The sequence below is a fragment of the Lissotriton vulgaris genome, chromosome 3_2, assembly GCF_964263255.1.
Source record: "Lissotriton vulgaris chromosome 3_2, aLisVul1.2, whole genome shotgun sequence".
In the NCBI taxonomy this organism is placed as follows: domain Eukaryota; kingdom Metazoa; phylum Chordata; class Amphibia; order Caudata; family Salamandridae; genus Lissotriton; species Lissotriton vulgaris.
In genome coordinates, this window is record NC_141690.1 from 69,138,172 (window position 1) to 69,159,264 (window position 21,093).

General features: G+C 43.7%; 1 protein-coding gene across 1 annotated transcript in view; it reads left to right on the forward strand.

Moving 5' to 3' along the window:
- The first annotated feature begins 7,962 nt into the window (after positions 1 to 7,962).
- The window catches only part of LGI2 (leucine rich repeat LGI family member 2), a 403,046-nt gene continuing 389,915 nt past the window's right edge, over positions 7,963 to 21,093 (forward strand). The window contains exons 1-2 of the mRNA XM_086964016.1: positions 7,963 to 8,383; positions 9,809 to 9,880. Coding sequence (XP_086820142.1) covers positions 8,064 to 8,383; positions 9,809 to 9,880 — 392 coding nt within the window. The 5' untranslated portion in view covers positions 7,963 to 8,063. The remainder of the gene's footprint in view (positions 8,384 to 9,808; positions 9,881 to 21,093) is intronic.

The following is a 21,093-nucleotide window of genomic DNA, read 5'->3' on the forward strand; positions in this document are numbered from 1 at the left end:
ACAAATAGATGGTCTCATGAAAATAGATATATCCTGAAGGGAACGTAGGGGACAAGGAGGGAATGAGGAAAATTGAATTTTATATGGCCAGGTATGTCCCCTATCGTGTACCCCAACGTTGCATGTATGTGCATGACCTCCATGCATTCTCCCTCCATGGCCGAAAATGAAGACGCATATGCATTTGCGTCCAACGTTAACATGTTAGTTATTTAGTTCTCCAAGAAAACCACGTTAATTAGGCTTCTGGGCCTATGGTGCCAACGTCTTTACATGGTACACTTTTGAATATTGCACACGTTTTCTCCATGTTTTCTGGCTCAGCCGAGCCAGGCCCTTAATAGAGACTTCGAGTTTCTTCTGTCTCTGAAAGCTGTAATTTAGGTATGCATCCCTGACCTCTGCCTTACATCCTGCCCAGACGAGCGGTGCCCGGCCAGGCCTGGCCTGCCTGCCAAGACAGTATTTTGCCTACAGTTATCTGCTCAGCCTCTGCGAAAACACATTCCAGCCTAGTGAAATAGGTAAACATATTCCCGGCTGCAGAGCAAAGGATCCTGCCTTCCTGCCTTCCTGTCTCCATGCAAGTAATTTACTGCACCCGTTATCATGGTAGGCCCATGGCCCCCGTACATTGCATGAAGATCCATATGCACACACTAGCATTCAGTATTGAACGGCCTCTGCCCGAGAGACCTTTTACTTCAGATACTACATCCTCTAAACACAAGATATCAGATATGCTATAGGTACAGGTCGTTCTGACATCCCAGACACTAGTCTCCTCTACTAGTGCTAAAGTCAAGCCCCCAGCTCTCCCCAGCTACACGTCTACACCACGTCATGCCCAGTTGCGCGCGCATCCGTGCCAAAGGTTTCTGCTGATTCTGCAAGTTTTTCTATGCATCCACCCACTTGTGACGTTTCTCTGACTTGCCCAGTACACGCCTACATGTACGCCTTCTTACACGCCTTCTTTCACGCACATGTGTTCTTATCTCTCTCTTTTCACTTGTTACGCCTACTGTATTCATTTCAACCATATGGTTTTACTATATATATTGTGTGATGTTAATAAAATGTTGAATATCCCTTCCTGAACCTTAGTGGTGATGGAACCCGATGTCCCGTGTCTCGAGGCACTCCATTAAAGCCCGTATGACTCAGATACCACGGACTCTGCCTCTCATTTGATTGAGCTATCCTTATTGTCATTTATTGTATAGAAAAATAGTCCGGTAATTTTATTTACCACAGAAGAAGGGAATCTGTGAGGGAAGAACAAAACAAGCGCACGACCCAGGGCCAAAACGCTCAAGCCACAGAACCCACAAACCCAGGAGAGAAGAAAAAAACGACTTAACTATCTGCGAGCAGCCAAGAAAGAGGAGGAGGAAAGGACAGCAGAGCATGATGGGAGCTGCCGGTGCATGGACACTGTGATAGGACTCATGTTCGATTTTGTTTTTTTCCCGAATGTTCATGGGAAAAGTAGTTTATTTATATATTTTTCTTGCCGCTGTGGAAAATAAATCGATAGAAAGAATGGCATAATCCGAAGCCTCCGGTCCTGCCATACAATTTGTGGTTTGCTTGTGATATCACCCTGACAAGGATTGTGGTTGGTGCTTGAGTGGGATTTCAACCCCCTCAACCAGTAACCCAAATTCTTACACAACTCCTCTTTAACACACAATATCCTTATAATGTAAGTCAGAGGGTACTTTATACAGGATCGCACTGGCCTAAAGGGCAATCAGGCAGTGCCCGAAGGGCAAACTCTTACAGATAAGTGTGTGGGCCTGTTTTTTTTAGCAGTTTCTGGGCCTGTTTTATGGCCATGTGGACTTGTTTTTACTTTTGATTTCCCTGATATTACCAAAAACATTGCCTGCAGCAAACACCTGCATGCAGTATCCCATACCTTGCAAAATACCTATACAGCATGTCTTTACAGGTTCAAAAGTGCCTTGCCTTTCAAGTGTGGGACACTTTTTTTTTTAACTATCTGGGGCCCTATTACTAATAGGGTGCACTTTCATGGTTTATGCCACAGCGCATCTTTAAACAGTTGTATGGGATACAAATAGGTAAAGTGCAACCTATTTTGATGAATTTGCTGCCATTATGGCAGTGCATTCAGTGAAATAAGGAGCAGCTGCTTCACAGAGGGGAGAGAGATCCCCTTGCATGCAGGTGCAGTGAGTGACTTCACCCTCCTGCACAGGGATGTTTGGCAGGACCATGGGACGCTCCGTAACCCATCCATTAGGCCGCCCTCATAGGACGCACTGACAGTGCACAACTTTTTTGGGGTGCACTTTCAATGAGCCTCCTAAAGACCTGTTTGCTTCTGCATCCCCATCCCTAATACAGTGCAGGCGAAGAGGTAAAGTGATTCCATCATTTACACAGGGCCACACCCCAATGCAAATGAGTGAACATCTTCTGAAGACAGTGCTGCCACTACATGTGTGTCGGCGATATCAGTATTACAGAAGCGGCCGGAGAAGTGTCTGTGACCCTATCTGTAATACCAAGGTGCTCCGGGGGCTCACAAAGCGGGCCCATTTGCCTATTATGCCCCTGGGACACTTTCCATAATACATCCCAAGTTTGCTAATGGGGCCACTTTTATTTTAACAACAAGAAGGGGATGCCAGTACTGATACAAGTAACCATTTAGCAATTTAAGACACTCAACCTGAAGTAAAATTCAAGGCTTGGAGCTGATCAGTAGCTTTTATTATTTTGCTTAATGTTATCAAAGAACAATTGGTTCAAAATTAAACAGTATTACATGCTAGGTACAAAAAATGTGGGAAGGAAAAATCTATCATTCTATCAGGCATGTCACAAGCTTACAACAATCAATCATACAGGGACAGTGGGGGACATGGAAACTCATATATTACAGTGGACAGTATTTACAGTGAACAGACAAGCACAAGAATAGTGCAATAGGCCACAGTCTGCTAAATTTCTAAAAAGTTTAGTTATAGAATTATTTACATAAACTGTACATTCCTAACGCAAGTTTTAAATAATCACAATTTTTGATGCAGTCAACCAAAAAGATGAATAAGGTAATGTACAACTAAGGGTGAAAAAGTGGCAAAACAATTCAGGTCAACTTGTCACCCAGGCAGACTTAAAGGTGGTGGAAGGCCTACGCGTTTCGAATCCTACAGGTGTACGAGGATTCTCATCAGGGCCTTTGGTTCTGGAGAAAGAAAAGAAAAAGAGTGATAGTAAGATCAAAGGGTTTGACCTCAAGTGTATTTAAAACGGATCATCATTAGAATCTACACTCAGTCCACACCCTCTCCTATACAGCTTACCAAAACACGGTGTTATAACATCCGAATGTAGTTTTTCACAGCATATATACTGAAGGGGGTATTTTGTACCTGAAATGTCCGAAGCAGACTTGAATTACATAACGGACTTTGATGCGGTGGCAAAAAAAGGGATAAAGGGCTTTTAGTATTACCTGCTACCGTGTTTACAGATGATGCTTTACCAGGTGCGGGGTCACTTTGGAAAGGCTGAAGGGTTCCTAAAAGATGGTGAACATGCGAGATTTTAGGGAGGGTTTGCTACAATTGTCACACCAACAGGTTATCTACAGGTGGCACTTCGCCTTACCTAATATTTTAAAATCTCTATTCTTATTTATAACCGATGTCCCTGTCCTTAGGGTAGCTGTCGCTTTATTTGAGACACTGTCGCCGTGGGAGTAGAAGTGAAATTGAATCAGAGGCCTGCGAAACAGGAGAGGCAATGTTTCATTATTATAAGCAATTGCTTCAGGGATTAAACAGGGTCGACAGCGGCGCTGAAGCCTAATTCGGCAATTTGGGTTTGTCAACTCAGAAGTTTAATGGACCTGTAAGAAAGCACACGCGGCGCTTAACATTGCGGTTATGAAGTAGAGACAGCCACTAGTTGCGTGCAGGAGGAAAAAAGGAGGACTCAGCGGCTTACCGTGTTTTAAATTACGGCGGGCGTGGTCCGCTAACCGTGGTTGCAAACGTTCAAACCATTCTACAATCCTGCAAAGATATAATATAACAGCGTATCAGCGGGCTATTTCGCCCGGATTACAACACGCGGTTTATATGGGGAAAGCGGAAAAAAGAATTTACCGTCAACATTACACAGCACGCTGCAGAAAGGTGATTTAATCCTGCCAAGAAAGCAGAAGTTTCTAGATTAGTTAAGCAACATAGGGCTTTAACTGGCTCCTAACGTGAAGAGAGTTACTTCAAATACTCACTTTCAAAGGTTCAGGCTGGCGACCATAGCGACGGCGAACGCGAACAAAGTGGTAACCTTCAGGCAAGGGCGCCTAAGCAGACTGAGCTGCTGGGGAACACCCTTAAATGCAGGTGATTATCAAGGCCACACCCACCAGGTGTGCTGGCCGGTTTAGAAAAAAGAGTGGGGACAAGAATGAAAACCCGGACCGGAGTGGCCAATCCTTAGTCACTTTCAGACCTTAGTAATATGCATAGAATCTGCAGTATAGAAAGAGGCAGGAGGAGAGAGTTAAAGCTTGAATATCTCACTTAATTCATTTAAACCAGACACCGCAGTGTCGAATTTCAGTATCAAAAGGGCTTCCCGTTTTGACAAGGCAAGGTTCTGGTCACCACCTCGCGGATTTTTTTCCACTTTGGAAATTACAGTCCACTTCAAGTCACTAACAGTATGTTGCATACGTGTCCAGTGGAGCACCAGGGGTGCATTCTCAACCCGCTTTTTGACTCTTGATTTGTGCTGCGAGATCCTTTGCCGGATCTCTTGGTTGGTTTTGCCTATATAAAGTAGGCGGCATGGGCATATGATACCGTAGACAACAAACTTGCTCTTGCAGTTACTGAATGATTCATGTTTCCAAAAAATTCCGTTGTGCTGGAACAATGAGCCCTCAATCGAGGATTCACAACAGAGGCAAGTGCCACACTTATGGTGTCCAAGGATCGGGGGCATCCCCATCATTTGGCGCAATGTAGCTGGTTTGGATGTAGGCATATCGGCCCGAACTACATAGTTGGCAATGTTGTTTTCCTTTTTAAAGGCAAATAAAGGGGTGTCTACTAAGCTGTTATCCAAGTCTTTCACTAAATGCCAGTTTTATTTTAAGGCACGGGCCTACATTTTGACCCAGTTGACCCTGACGCTGTTCTATATTGTGTTATTATTCATCTTCAAATTTCAAAGCTTTATTCGATTTATTGAAAACAACAATCATAAAAGCACATGATATAGCAGACAATAAACATTCATAAATCGCTAATACAGATTCCACTCAACAGATTAAAATTGAAGCTACATTATTCAGAGATGAGTTTAAAAAAGCATACTTTTCCTCACAGAAATGGCTTTCAAGATAAAAATCGCAGTGCGAAAAGAAATTTCATGATCATTCAGAAAGAAAAGCTGTTGCATAGCTGATGTTACAGTGGTTATTGCTCTTTTTTTAAACAATGGTTTTAGGTAAAATACACGAAGATGCAAGTAAAAGTCACAGATAAATAGAAAGTGGACAGTGCTTTGTTTTGTAATCCCATCACATGGACACGGTACAGAGGGATGGATTTTTATATGCGGAAATGCCACCAGGTTATGGGCAATACCCAGTCTTAGACTGGTAAGGACGTACCGGTGAGACGGCCGAGTGACCGCAGTTAGGTAGGTCTGAAAACCAGTAATCACGATATTAGAATAATAATACTGGGGAATTGTTAACAACATATTTGCCTTCCTACGTGCTTCCGCCTTTTTCCCTAAAAACAAACTTTTTAACTCACTTTTAGGGATGTCGGAGAGACTGGCTGGGTCGGCCAAAATGTCCATGTTCAATAATACTCCTACTGTGGTCACAACGTAATTAATCCAAGGGATCGAGAGCCTCTTGTCTAAACGAAGACAATCATTAATAATGTCTCTCGTAAAGCTAGTTTCTTCTTTATACCAAATTGCTCTCCAGACCATCAGAGGTCTTAAACTAATTAGGTCGGACAAATATTCTATCCCCAGCTCATTGTGTATTATCGGTGTAGAAGCTGATTGGGGTAAACACAGTAGTCTTTTCAGAAAACAATTCTCTTCCGTTTGCAGGGCCTCGTAACGGCCATGCCCCCAGACCCCTGACCCATACAGAGCTATGAGGGTGCATCTCAGGCGATATATTTGCAACATGTCATATACACGACGTTGTCCAAGCTTTGTTGCAAACTTAAAGACTCCATGTGCGCTGTTGGACATCTTAGCTTTAACGTTCGATATTTCTTGTGTCCACAGGCCGTTATTACTAAAGGTTATACCTAGATAACAAAATTTGTTGACAACTTCAATCCTTTGCCCATCGATAAAAAATGAACTAGACTTCCTCGGCTTACTTCCACAAATCATAATAAAAGTTTTTGTGTAATTAATCTTAAGTTTGCGTTCTTTTATAAACCCTGCAAACCTATCCATTAATCTCTGCAAGCCTCGGGGGGTTCTAGATAAAAGTACTGAGTCATCTGCATAAAGCAGAACAGGAATGGCCTGCCCGTCTACTTGTGGTGCGTCGGAGTTAACTAACCTAAGCTCAGCCTCAACGGCATTGATAAAAAGAGAGAAAAGGAGGGGTGCCAAAACGCACCCTTGCCTTATGCCTAGGTTAACACCAATACTATCAGTGCACTCCCCGCCCCGGCCGAATCTAATACGGGCCGATAAATTGGAAAATAATCTGGCCAGGAAATAAATAATCTCCGGGGTTGCACCCAGTTCAAGTAATGTCGGCCATAGTAGGGCATGATCGACTAGATCAAACGCGCTGCTTAGATCAGCGAAACAGAGAAAGAGCGAGCCCTGCTTGGAGTTGATTATAATAGCATTTCCGAAATGCACAGTTTGCATTTAAAAAATGCTTGGTACATGTGCTAAGGGATTCCCTATTTGCAGGCGCGGCCCATACAGGCTACAAGCGGTGGGGCATGGTCATGGTGGGGGAGTCGACAGACAACAACAAGGTTAGCTTAAATTTTAAAAAGCGAAAACCACTTACCCTGCGCTCCGCGATGCGTCGAGCACAAGGTAAGTGTTTTTTTATTTAAGTTTACCTTGTCGTCTGTCGGCTCCTCCCCTCCCGCCCCCCCCCCCCCCATCTTGCCTACCGCTCTTACCTGCATGGGCTACACCTGCCTATATGTAATCGCAATTTTATTTAATTGCAATTTTTGCGATTACTTAAAATTGAGACTACAAAGCCTTTCATACATCTTGAAGGGCTATTTTGCATTCGCAAACGAGCGAAATTACCGATTTGCACCGTTTGCGAATGCAAAATTGTTTGATACTTGTAGCCTTTACTCTCATGGACATCAGTTTGCCAAAATTCCAGATGTAGCAGAAGTAACCTCTTACACTTCGCCACTCAGTCACATTACAGATTTAACCCAGAGCACACCAATAACTTTGTAACAACCGCCTATTTGTCACAACAGGAAGGGCAAAGAGTTGAACCTGCAGACAGTAAAACATGTTTTAATAGATGTGTAGACCATCTGTTCCTTCTGCTTCCTTAATGACCCCAGTGTGCAGGGGTAGCAAGGGCATGACCAGAGGTATCTAAGGTGACCCTGGTTTCCTCTCTTTTACTTCCATGCGTTCTGCCGCCATCTTTCGGATCATATTTGTAAAACCAACAAAACAGTGAGGTATGACAGAAAATAATATACAACTGAACTAACATATGGCTCTTAACTAAAGTAACATTTAATTCTCGAATGCCTCCTCTTCCGTGCAATCTAGCTACTGCTCTGAGTCAGGGAAGCCAACTAACAGCTGCAAGGAGGAGCGCTCCTGCCATTCACAACAGAGAGCATCAACACTTCTCCAGTGTCTTCCCCCCAAGGTCACCCTCTCGCGTTCACGGAGAAGCCAGAGATTGTGAGAAGGAGTACGAACCTCACATGCCGGGGGGATTATTTTTAAACACTCCTGAATGGAGTCTTTAATGAAATATTCATTGGAGAAAAAACGCGGCGGCTGCGAGCGAAGTGCTGATGTCAGGAGCCCGGTGCAACATCTCATGGTGCAGAGAGAGAGACAGCGCGAGCCTGGGGAGCGCGAGACACAGCGACGCCGCCTGCGCACTGCTCCTCACGCGGACACCGGGTACCCCAGCGCGCGCTGCCCCGGGGCCGAAGATGACGGCTCCCAGGGCCCCCCTCTGGCCACTGCTCCTGCTCGGATGCATGCTGCATCTGGTCCAGGCGAAGGCGCTCGGCAAATGCCCATCCGCATGTAGCTGCACAAAGGAATCCGTCATCTGCGTCGGCTCTCCGTGGGTCCCCAGAAGCTTGGCCAGCGACATCAGCTCCTTGTAAGTTTCTTCTTCTCTTCCTTTGGCGGTGCAGTGCTGCCATTACTCCGTTCGTTCTTTACCTTCTCTGTGAAGCTTGGGGGAATTTACAATTAAGTGGGGCCCGTTTCTGAAAGGCAGCGGTGATATGTTCCTGCGTGAACACACATTCGTATATAAATGTAAATAGGAAACTATCAGAAATTGAAATTATATTATTCAGCCAAACAGGAGTTTTAACTGATTATTATACAACACTATATTTAAATTGCATTTATATGGCGCTTAATACCCCTGGAGAGGTGGAAGTGAATATGTTGTGTATAGCCTTGATGGGGCTGCATTTAGTCGATATATGTATGTAATGTTTTGCGGCCAGTCTTTTTGTTTTTACGTCGTGATTTGCATAGTGATAGTATAACACAAGCAGTGTCATGAACTTGATTGTACTCTGTACAGAACGGGCGCCGTGAATGAAGAATATTAAACAAGATTCCTATTTCAACTAGCTGAACTCTAACTTCACTTTTCCCCACGTGAAGCTGTGTTTTTTTTAATCAAACCACCCCTGCACTGTGAAGTAACATAAGGGCGACGCAGAGCGCTATAAAAAAAGGAAAACCTCTCAATTGAGTTTTCCATGTAAACACAAGCAACTTGAATAGGCCTACCTAGATCCAAAATGTGAATAAACGTGCGCCCACTGACGCTGGCGTACCCCTTTCATCTTGTAGTTCAGTGGCGCAGTTTAAAAAGTATCTGGACATTGTTAGTTCTTCATTTGCATAATTTGGTTACAGGAATCTTTGAATGCATTCTCAGTGTATTTTTGGTAAACGCAGGGTTCAAGAGTAGATGATCCATCTTTACGGATAAAGTTTATGCCACTGAGTACTTTCCTAAACCTCTTGAAAATTGAAGCAGGTGGTCAAATGAAAGGATAACAGGGAATGCACACTTTCCTATGCGAGTGGAACTTAGCTGACAATATGCCTACCACCCCAGATCTGTCCTGATAAAATGTCTCCCTATACACCGAATGTGCCTCCAAAATTGAGAAACCAATAATAATTTTAGGGAATCTGACAGTTACTTATTATTATGATAATGGCATTTGACTTAATGCAGTTTGCTATTTTTTTTAGAAACAGTGGCATCATGAGTGTAAAATGTTTGCCTTCAAGTTTTGCAATTTATGCTGGTAGGGGATGGCCAATGGCAGGTGGACGGTGCAGCCAGGAAACCCGAGTTAAAATCCAGGCTTCACTACTTGATCAAATTGCACATCTTAGTGAGCATATATTACGTCATCTCCCTGTGCCTCTGATAGGGGGTGGGTCTGGAAATGAGTCTCAAGCTGGCAATACTGTGCTCCATGTAAAATATAGATATTTACATTTATCTTCCATCTCCAGTGGTATGGTAATGAGACTTGTTTCTCCACAGGAGCTTGGTCAATGGAAGTTTTTCTGAAGTCAAAGAGAGAGTGTTTTCCCACCTGCCCTCCCTGCAGCTTCTGTAAGTATCACAATGAACTTGTACTTGCACAAAGTTTTGTTTTACCTTTTTGCATAAGCATTGTTATTAATGCAATACCAACACACTTATTTTTTTTATGTAGAAACCATTTATTAATAAATCATTATTCATGCTACAGTAGCTTCAGCAGCGTGACTACTAGTCTTTTAATCACTCGCTTCTGACTCCCGTGGAGCTCCAGAGTCATCATTTCATCCATCCCTCCCGTCTTCAGCCCCCAGAAGCACCGCCTTCATGTGTAATAAAATTGAGAGGTGTGAGCTCCGGAAGTGGGTAAAGGCCGATGCATAATTCAATCCCAAGCTTGAAAAAAAGGTCCATTAGTTTTTGCTGATTCTGTGAATCTAGGGAATTGCTGCTGAATTGAAAATGTATAAAATGCTAACAAGATGCTCTGAAAGGTGCATGCGCAGAAGGATCGAATGCAGATCGTATCACTAAGGTATCTCTGAACAGTGTGTAATCAATACTGTGACAGATGAGCAGTGAAAAAATAACAGCTTCTACATTGCATATTTTGTGCCACCAAATCCTTTCCAGAAGACGTTTCACTGTGCTTAATTTGGAGCGCATTATAGTCGGTTTCTACCCATTTTGTTTTAAGTATTTCCATTTCAGCACTCTTAAATGTTATGCAAACTTTAAGCGTTGAAAAGTCTTGCCTTGATCTATATTTTGTATTATGTTAACATACAAAATGGCATTAATTTGACTAACTCAGCAGTGTTTCGGAAACAAGTTTCTGCAAGTGCATTCAAAGGTGCAGTGCAAAGATACTAAAATAAGCATTTGCAATGCAATAGGTCTTGCATGTACACAAGTTTAAGCTATTGGCATTGTAAATGACAATGCCAATAGCTTAAACTCACGTAAAGGCGAGATCTATTGAATTGCAAATGTTTGTTTAACGTTAAAACTGAGCGCAGCGCCGCTTCAAGGACACTGCGCTTGGTTTCTTTTTTTTAACTTTAACACTATGCACGGTGTCCTTGAAGAAGGCGCCGCACTGAGTGTTAAAGTTTAAAAATAAATAAAGAAACTGAGCGCTGTATCCTCGAAGCGGTGCCGCGCTCAGTTTTAAAGTAAAACAAATACAATAAACAAACAGAGAGCGGTGTCCTTGAAGCGAGCACTGCGCTCACTATGAAAGGAAAAAAAAATAATTAAACAGAGCACGGTGCCCCAGAAGTGGATGCAGCCCTCAACATGAAAAATGACTAAAATTAAAATTGAAAATGATTGCGTTGTCCCTAAAGCGTCAGTATGCAAATTCCCCAAAAAGCAGCCGCCATTGACACCATCAGTGCCAATAACAAAAATAGTGCTCCCCCTAGATAAAGCAGGCCATGTAACCAGCCAAGTTAAAGGTCCAGTAGTTAAGGGGGGTGAAAAATGGAGACAAGGCGGTAGGTACCAAGGTGGGACTAACAAGCCCATTTTCAACTCAGAAGCCACCATTTAAGAAGGGCAATGACACAAAGACAATGACAAATATGGGCAGAGAGTGGTAGACGCTTCAACAACATACCCTAATACAGCAGGCTCGACCTAAAAAAGAATGTGGGCTGGTATCTCGTTAAGACAAGCCAATCACTCATATAGTATGTTGGAATGTTTGAAAGTCAGGCAGTCAGCAAACCAGCAAGGCAAGAGTAAATCCAACACATATAGTACATAATCATTCTCATTTTTGCTATTTCCAAAGTGCACAAATCCATTGGCATGTTTGAGGAGGGAGAGTGTCTGAAGACAGTTTGTGTTCTGTGGCTGAACTTTCACGACAACGATTTCAGAGGGTGTGGTAAATATTTTAGTAATTTACCTTGATCGGAATTTCTATAATATCAATAAGGTCAAGTATGAAGAGCAGTGTCCGTGGTGGTTCGAATAAAGGGTCTTTATTCAGTAAATCGAGTTAAGGGAGAGCTCCGTCACCTAAGGAGGATTGGAAGAATCTCTAACTTTCATCAAAGAGGACATGGTATTTATACACAGAAAAGAGGAAGGAGCTTCCCTTGAGCAAAACTCGGATAGCTGTGTTTGCAACAATACAGAAGTTAGTAAAAACTCGGATAGCTGTGTCACAATTTTACAGAAATCGTAGCAACGTTACTGTGTCAAAATCATACAGATGTCATGGCAGGAAGAAGCGTGACTGTGTCTTTAATCATGAGGAAGTCACGGCAGAAGCAGAGCATTGAGAAATAATCCTAGGCTGGTTCCTTAGATAAGAGAGTGAGAGAGAGAGAAAAAGAAGAACTGGTAGTTTGACAGGATGTCTGGTGTCGTGTCTTTCAGCAAACGGGGGCTCTTCTTCTCAGAATTGGTTGTCGTGGTTTAGCAAAACAGGGCCTATTTCTCGGAATCGGCCCGATTATAGGGAAATGGTTACAAATGGGGGGGTCTTGTTCTCGGAATCGGCTTGACCATAGGAACGTACAGTTTGGATGAGGAAGCTGTTTCTCGACATCGCCTTAGCCATAAGAATGCACCTTTGAATTTTAAGAGGAAGGAGAGTGCATGTGCAACTTTTGTGTGCGCGTGATCAGGTTTGCTCGTGTTCTCGTTTGCTTGTTTTCCGACATGATGGGCTCGGGGACGTGACTGAGAGGGTGTATGATGGGACATAAACTACGAGAAATAATCTTTTTCCACATTCCCTCCTTGTCCCATAATATACCCTTTAAAATTCTTCTTCTTCTTAGTCTACTTCTATACTCATTAGGCCGTCTACTTGTTCCTGTAATATGATTCTTTCCTTTTCTTTCTTTCTGGACTGGGGTTTGGGAGTGCAGACAGTGATAAGGAAACTACAGAGAGCTGGGCCACACTGAATACAGAGGCAACAGGTGAAGAGAATGTCTAGAGCCAGACCGAGTATCGTAAGGATCTTCCACCCCCATGAGGACAGGAGGCCCCAGGGCGGTGTAGGTAGGGAAGAGGAGAAATGCAATGTAGCATTTCCCGCACCAGCCTTGAGGTAGCCAAGTACGTGCGTGAGGTCCACAAATAAAATAAGTGTTGGGGGCGGTGGTCATTGTTGGGAAGTTTAAGTCAGGTAGGGTGTATGTTTTATTACACTCACTATCTCCCATCTTCTGACCCTTGCCCTTACCTCTTACACAAAACAGGCCCTTATGAGGCACAGCCCATCCTCCCTGCTCTGTCTGTCTCTTCTGAACTGAGAATGTTTCTCTGAAGGAGGTAGTGTCGTTAAAGAGGGAATAACTGGTGTTTTCACTATTATCTGCGCGTCCCCATGTTACGGTGAAGTCTACCATCTTTTGAACAGCGCGCACAGTCTTTGTTTTTATCTCGTTCCAGGTACTAGTGTTCTTGGTCTTGGTTTCAGGGATGTTTCTAACCGAGGCGGAGAATATCATAGAGAGAGCATAGGTAGATCCAGCATAGCCGAAATGGAGAGGGATAAAAGGCATACCTCCGTGTACGGAGTGTGGCATTAAGCCACAGACCCAACAGTTGGTTTTGTTGATAACTAGTTGGTGTTGATGGAGTGTGGAGATGAATGTGTTATTGAAGAATTCTTTTCTCCTACTTTCGAGATGCGGGGAAGATCTACGTGTGAATGCATAGCAGTGTTGTTCAAGAGCGTAGGGGAAGAAAGTGGGAAAGCTAGATGAAGGAACCAACCTAGACAAGCCATGATGCATAAAATAAGAATCATTATAGAGAGAAAAACAGGAACTTTGTTTTGTGATAGTTTCGCTCAGTGAGTCTTTGTCTTCATGATTTCGGCTGTTTTTAGTCTGAGTAAAGTATGCACCAGTGACCGGACACTTCCCAGCAACCGCTTCACCAAGCGTCCGTCTTGGGCTTAATTAGACACTGGTAGGTCGAGGTCAGGCACAAAGTCTCAAGTCTGTTTTGGGTAGGATCGCAGCCGCGATTTGTACTCTTCTTTGGGCAAAAGTTCTGGAAGGGGTGAAATAAAGTTTGTCGTTTCAGTGTTTTTAAAGTCTGATGGTTTAGTGTCTCTGGTCTCGGGATCAACAACAGTATCCGAAGGAATTGGTCCGTGGAAGGGCGTGCAGTGGCTCACATGAAGCCATCCTTTTCGTCCTTCGACTTTGATGGCGGTCCTCATTGTGAGCAGCACCAGCTTGGGAGACGTTCAACTTCTTTTCAGAGGGCTGGTTCGGTCAAAATTTCTGATGAGCACCCTTTGGCCGGGTTGAAGGGGGTGCTCGTCGGGGGTGATCTTGTCTGGAAAAGCTGCTGCCACCTGTGAACGGCAAGAACGTAGTGCAGACATCAAAGAAGTCAAGTAATCTGTCAGTACATTTGTGTCAATATCAGTTAGCTTTTTAGGAGATAGGACACCCCAGATATTTGGAGGTCTTCCATATGTGATCTCATAGGGTGACAGGCCCGTCCGAGAATGTGCCACCATTCGCATGTAGAACAGGGCAACTGGAAGAGCTGTCACCCAGTCTATTTGCTTGTCAGCGCAGATTTTGGCCAATTTGGTTTTTAATGTCTGGTTGTGCCGCTCCACCAGGCCTGCTGCTTGGGGATGTCTGACATAATGAAATTTCCAGGTGTAGCCTAACAGTAGGGAAACCGCTTCCATCAATTTAGAAGAGAAAGGTTGTCCATTGTCAGAGTAGGTGACTCTGGGCAACCCTTATCTTGGGAAAAATTCTCTGACCAGTTGTTTAGCTGTCATTTGGGCACCATAGTCTGGGACAGGGTAAGCTTCAGTCCATCGGGTTAAGGTACAGACCACTATTAGGACATACTTGTATCCTCGACATCTTTCCATCAGGATATAATCCATTTGGAGGACTTCAAAGGGGGGATTTGGAGGTTGGAACCCTCCTTGTTCAACTGATATACTTTTCCCGGGATTGAACTGACAGCAAATCATATATGTTCGTACTTTTTGTTTGGCTGCTGCACGAAGATGCTTGTTGTGCCATATCAGATACAGACTGTCTAACATTCCTTTTTCTCCTAGGTGGGCAGGACCATGGGCAGGTTCTATCATTACGGGAACCATTATGTCAGGGAGAAACCATTTGGACTTGTCTTTGGTTACCCACCCTTGATCTGTGTGTGTACCTCCCTCTTCCTCCCATTTTCTCTTTTCGGTCTCTGTGGCTTGGTTTTGGATGTCTACTACATCTTTGGTGGGATCGATAACTGGACAGATAGTTCTGGTGATGGTTTCAGTGCTTAGTGTTCCTGTCTGAGCAGCATGTTTAGCTGTGGCGTCCGCCAGAGCATTGCCTCTAGTGATAGAGTCTATGACTTTGGTATGTGCTTTGCATTTTAGTATAGCTACTTCTGTGGGTCTGTGTCCTGCTTCTAGTAGCTGGAGGATAAGATCTCCATGTTGGATCTTTATTCCATGAGAGGTTAGAAAACCTCTCTCCCTCCACAGAATGCCAAAATTATGGACGACCCCGAATGCGTACTGTGAATCGGTGTAGATGTTGACTCGTTTTCCTTTAGACCACTCACAGGCTTGTGTGAGAGCTATTAGCTCTGCTGCTTGTGCCAAATGTACGGATATCCTAGCTGCTAAGAGGACTGTGTTTTCTGTAGTGACAGCATAGTCTGCTGAAAGTTCGCCTGATTGGAGGTGCATACAGGAACCGTCTACAAACAGTGTGTGTTCTGGTGTACTTAGAGGGACATCTGTAAGATCAGATCGCGGCTTTTTGACTAGTTCGACTACCTCTAAGCAGTCGTGAATCTGATTGTCAACTGGAATAGTAGGCAGTAATGTAGCTGGGTTGAGGATATTGCATCTTTTGATGATGATGTGGGGTTGTAACAGAGTGACTTCGTAGCCTGTGAGGCGGGCTATGGTAAAGTGTTGTGTCTGGGTCCTATTCAAGAGTAGTTCTACTGCATGTGGAACTTGTACTTCGAGAGAATGTCCTAGTACTATGGAATCACTTTGTCGTATTGCTAGAGCTGTGGCTGCAACAGATTTCAAACAGGCAGGCAAACCAAACGGGGTCAAGAGTGCTAGAAAAATAAGCACAGGGGCGATGTTTGTTGGCTTGCGTTTGTGTAAGCACTGACAAGGCTGTACCTTCCCGTTCTGTGACAAAGAGGACAAAAGGCTTGGCATAATCGGGTGTAGCTAGGACTGTGCAGAACATAATGCTTGTTTAAGAGTTTACTGTATCAGGGGTTTGGCCAAGTATGCAAATTGAGGAATCCACTGTCTACAGTAGGACGTGAGGCCAATAAAGGCACGGACTTCTTTCTGCGTCTTAGGGACAGGAATGTTAAAAATGAGTTGAATTCTTTCCGGTGTGAGTGCCCTACCCTCCTATGACAGTAGGTGTCCTAGGTAGGCCACCTGCTGTAAACACAATTGTAATTTCAAGGGTGACACCTTGTGGCCATGTTGTGCAAGGAACATTAGGACAATCCGTGATGCTTGTTCACATTCTGGTTCAGAGCGTGCGGTGATCAATAGGTCATCGACATATTGTAACAATGTTGTATTTGAGGGCAGAACAATGTCCTCTAACTGTCTTTTAAGTGCCTGACTGTAGATACTGGTACTTTCTGTGTACCCTTGAGGAGCTCTTGTGAAACAGAAGCTACGACCATGTAGTGAGAATCCGAATAGGTACTGACTGTCTTGGTGTATGGGTACACTAAAGAAAGCGTTCTTCAGGTCGATTACAGTAAAATGTGTGGCTTCAGGATCTATAGCTGTTAGCAGAGTACTGATGTCAGAGACCACAGGGTATTGTGGTACCACACACTTGTTTAATTCACGTAGGTCGACCACTAGTCTGTAAACCGGTGGTGCACCGTCATCTGTTTTCATTCTTACTGGTAAGACTGGTGAATTACATATGTTGGAAGGTACTTCTCTGACTACTCCTTTCTGTATTAAGTCATCAATAATATGGATGAGGGCTTGTTCTGCATCTGGAGGTAACTTGTATTGTCGGACACGAGGTAGAACAACACCTTCTTTCAATGTGACCATGTGTGGTGTAATGTCCATGAACCCTACGTCAGTCGGATCTGTCGCCCATAGTGTAGCAGGGATGTCTCTTAGTCTGATGTCTAATTCTCGTGCGGTGAAATGACCTTTGAAATCTCAGAGGAATAGTCGTATTCCTTCCGAGGAACAGCATATCACAGCACCTAGTAACTTTAACGTCTGGATGCCAAGTAAGTTTTCGGAACATGACTTAGTAAGTACCAAATCAGTGGATGTTGTAAGAGGACCAACTTGGAGTGATACTGGTTCAGAAACCTTATTGATGACTGGTGTACCTGAGAAACCCAAGGAAATACTATTCGAGCCAGAGAGGGGTACCTTGGGAACTTCGTTATGCTGTACTGTCGTCCTACTGGCCCCTGTGTCTATTAGGAATTTTGTTTCCTTACCTAAGAGGTTAGCGTTTACATAGGGACCCTTTTGGTCAACCGGGACCGGGATCAGTGGACGACTGTCGTGTTTCTCCCAGCTGTCTCATAAAATTGAGGGGAATTCAGGATAGGATGACACTGGGTACTGATAGAGTTGGGTGGCTGGTTTAGTATCAGTTGGAGGAGCTGTTGTGGGAACAGAGGGTCGAGGGGGATAGTTACGGGGTTGGGTCTTCCCAGTGGCAATATTATGTTGTAATACTGGACAGTCACGCACAAAGTGACCTAGCCTTTTGCAATAATTGCAAGTAACTTTTTCTTGTGACGTTTGAGCTTGTTTAGGGTCTGTTGGATTGTATTAGTCTGTGCTACCAATACCTTCATTTTAGTATCCTTCATTCTTTTCTTTTCTTGTTCTTGTTCATCTCTAATCCTATTTTGGTGATATTGGAGCATCTGAAGTGCTTGTGAAGGGGAACTTGCTTGCCAAGTACTCTCTAACTTTAGTACTCTATTTCTGATCGAAGGTAAGGCATTTTCTACGAATTTGGAGACAAACAATCGACTATAGGCGTCTCCACCTGAGGAGAGGCCACTGTTGATGAGGAAACATTTCTCTAATCTTGTATAATTGTCCCCTATATCTTCATCTGGTTTCTGTTTACATGAAGAGATAGCATCCCAATCTTCTTTCTTAGTGGTCAGTAACTGGGAGAGTATTTTCGGGAGAAGGCGAGGGAGTTCTAGAACTAGAGGTCCCTGGCCTTGTCCAGCAGCACGAGTACTTTCTTCTGTCTCTAAAGCTGCCCATACTATCTTTTTCCCTTCTACCTCCCAATCTTTTCCTTTTAGTTTGTCGTATGTCCCTTGAGGTAGTAGGACTTTGAGGAGAATGTTGAGATCTTTATAGGTAAAGGAACCCATTTGAAGAATATCCTTGAGTTCCCTATGAAAACCCAAAGTATCTTTTTCGTGAGAAGGGACCATTTTCTTCATTTCTTGTATTTCTATTTTTGTTAGGGGTGTGTAGACAAATGTATGTTGTAGCTTTCCTCCAGAATCTACGACGGGATGTACTTCTCGGAGGGGGAACTGTCCTTGGTCATAGTGATGGGGATTTGCGTCATAACTGTCTGAAAAGTATTGAACATATCGCTGTCGTAGGTCAAGAAAGATATTAAGGAATTCTTGTCCCCTGGCCACCCACCTCATTTCTAAGCAGTCTTGTAAGAGAGAATGTAACTTTTTGGGTGGGCAACCAGTATCTTCGTACATCGTAATGAGGTGTTGAACCATATAGATGCTTGCTAGCCTTTGGGCTGTCAGAGGGATCGATAGAAACATTTGAGCAACTATATCAGGGCCATATATAGAGTATTGAGATACCCAGTGGGTGCCTGATCGGGCTAGTTCTTTTTCTTGGGTAGTGAGTGGAGGTTCGTCATCCATCCAATCATCTAGAGCTTCTTGTGTTCGTTGGAACAATCTATCTGTAGGAGATAATAATTTCTTAGTTTTGATCTTGATTTGTCCACTATTTTGGGAGCGAGGGATACAGGACCGTACTGCTCCTTGAAAATGATTTTCTTCTTCCCTGTCTGTACTCTCGTTCTCTATTTCCTGAGTAGGGGTGTCTTTTTGATGGAAGTCAGAAACTTTGCTTGTAAAGAGTGGAATAAAGAGATCTATCTCTTTTATCTTATTATAACTACTTGCAACCACTGCTTGATCTAGTTGTAATAAATCATCAGGAATTCTTTTCCTGCACTGGCTATCATTCTGATGAAACAAGTGATCATGAATCATGAGAGGCATTTTCTATGTGCTATGGGTCTATTTTTAATAGCTTCCTGTAGGGCTTCTAAATTTTCTCCTGTTTGGAGAGTTTCATAGATCTTGTTCAAACAATTTGTGACATTCGGCACCTCCCGTATACCTTCTAGAGCTTCTCGTAGATGAAGGGAGATATCTACTTGTGAACCTTCCCCTGGGGTCAGGTCGTAATCACATTCTAACATGGGTGGATCCCCGCTTGAGGTGTCAGAGATGGTTTCAGTCGGGGTGACTATTCGTCTGGCTGTTATTTGATTGGTATAAGCAGGAGGAGGTTCCATTAAGTAGGTGGTAATGAAGTCTTTGGGAGCAGAAGGAATTTTAGGACATGGGGGTGCTGTGGGAATACTTGGGTTATCATCGGACTCTGTCTTTTGTGAAAGGACGGGATACATTCCTGTTACGGAGGCCGAGGATTCCCTCTTTATTTGTTCAAAATTAATATCTGCATTCTGTTCTCGTAACTTTCTCATCTTACTTTCTTCTGACATTCTATTTGCTTTCTCTACTTTCCTTTGCTCTTTCTGTTCCCTTTGATGTGCTTCCTTTCGCCATAATTCAATACTCTCTAACATCGAGTATCTTGCTTTCTTTTCCCAACATTTCTTTTCAACTGCCATGATACGATTCAAATCCCATGTGCTACTCTTTGGCCATCTAATCGCAATTTCTTAATCTTGAGTGTACTCTTTCCACAAATCCAAGTACAAAACGGCACCTATGCCATACTTGGTGTACATAAGGAAACCAGGAGTATCCTTTGGGGGGACTGGTACATCTTGTTCCAGTAACCCTCTCCGGGTACCCAGTTTACACAACTTTGAAAACAAAGGCATAGTGACAACAATCAACAAACAACAAACAACAGAAACTTACACTTGATAACTTGATATATTCTGAGTATCAGAATACAAACATACCGTTTTCTCGAAACCTAGAACCCGTCTAGACCGTGCTCTGAAAAATCAGAACCCGTCTTGACTGTGCTCTGAAAAATCAGAACCCGTCTTGATACACCCCCAGCAGTACTCACCGAGGTGCAGAGAACTTGAAGATCTTGAAGATCTGGACACTGGTCTAGTTGCGCTGCGCTCTTGATCGGGGGACTTGGCGAGATTCTGAAGACCTCGGACTCAGCAATCTTCGCAGGTTTCGGGCTCTGGGTCGAGACTTCCGCTGTCGTCCTCACCGCCTCGTATGGATGCTCAGACCTCGGTACAGCCTCTCTCGGACATGAAGGAGTTCATGCAGGAACACCCTGCAGCGTGCACTCTTTTGAAGTCCGTCGATGTCTTGAAGAGACCGGTTTGGGTCCGCATCACCGGCGTGTGGGGAGAAAGGGAAGTTCCTGTTCGGGCGCCAATTTGCTGTGGTAAATATTTTAGTAAGTTACCTTGATCGGAATTTCTATAACATCAATAAGGTCAAGTATGAAGAGCAGAGCTTGTGGTGGTTCGAATAAAGGGTCTTTATTCAGTAACTCGAGTTAAGGGAGAGCTCCGTCACCTAAGGAGGATCGGAAGAATCTCTAACTTTCATCAAAGAGGACATGGTATTTATACACAGAAAAGAGGAAGCAGCTTCCCTTGAGCAAAACTCGGATAGCTGTGTTTGCAACAATACAGAAGTTAGTAAAAACTCAGATAGCTGTGTCACAATTTTACAGAAATCGTAGCAATGTTACTGTGTCAAAATCATACAGATGTCATGGCAGGAAGAAGCGTGACTGTGTCTTTAATCATGAGGAAGTCACGGCAGAAGCAGAGCATTGAGAAATAATCCTAGGCTGGTTCCTTAGATAAGAGAGTGAGAGAGAGAGAAAAAGAAAAACTGGTAGTTTGACAGGATGTCTGGTGTCGTGTCTTTCAGCAAACGGGGGCTCTTCTTCTCGGAATTGGCTGTTGTGGTTTAGCAAAACGGGGCCTATTTCTCGGAATCGGCCCGATTATAGAGAAATGGTTACAAATGGGGGAGGGGGGTCTTGTTCT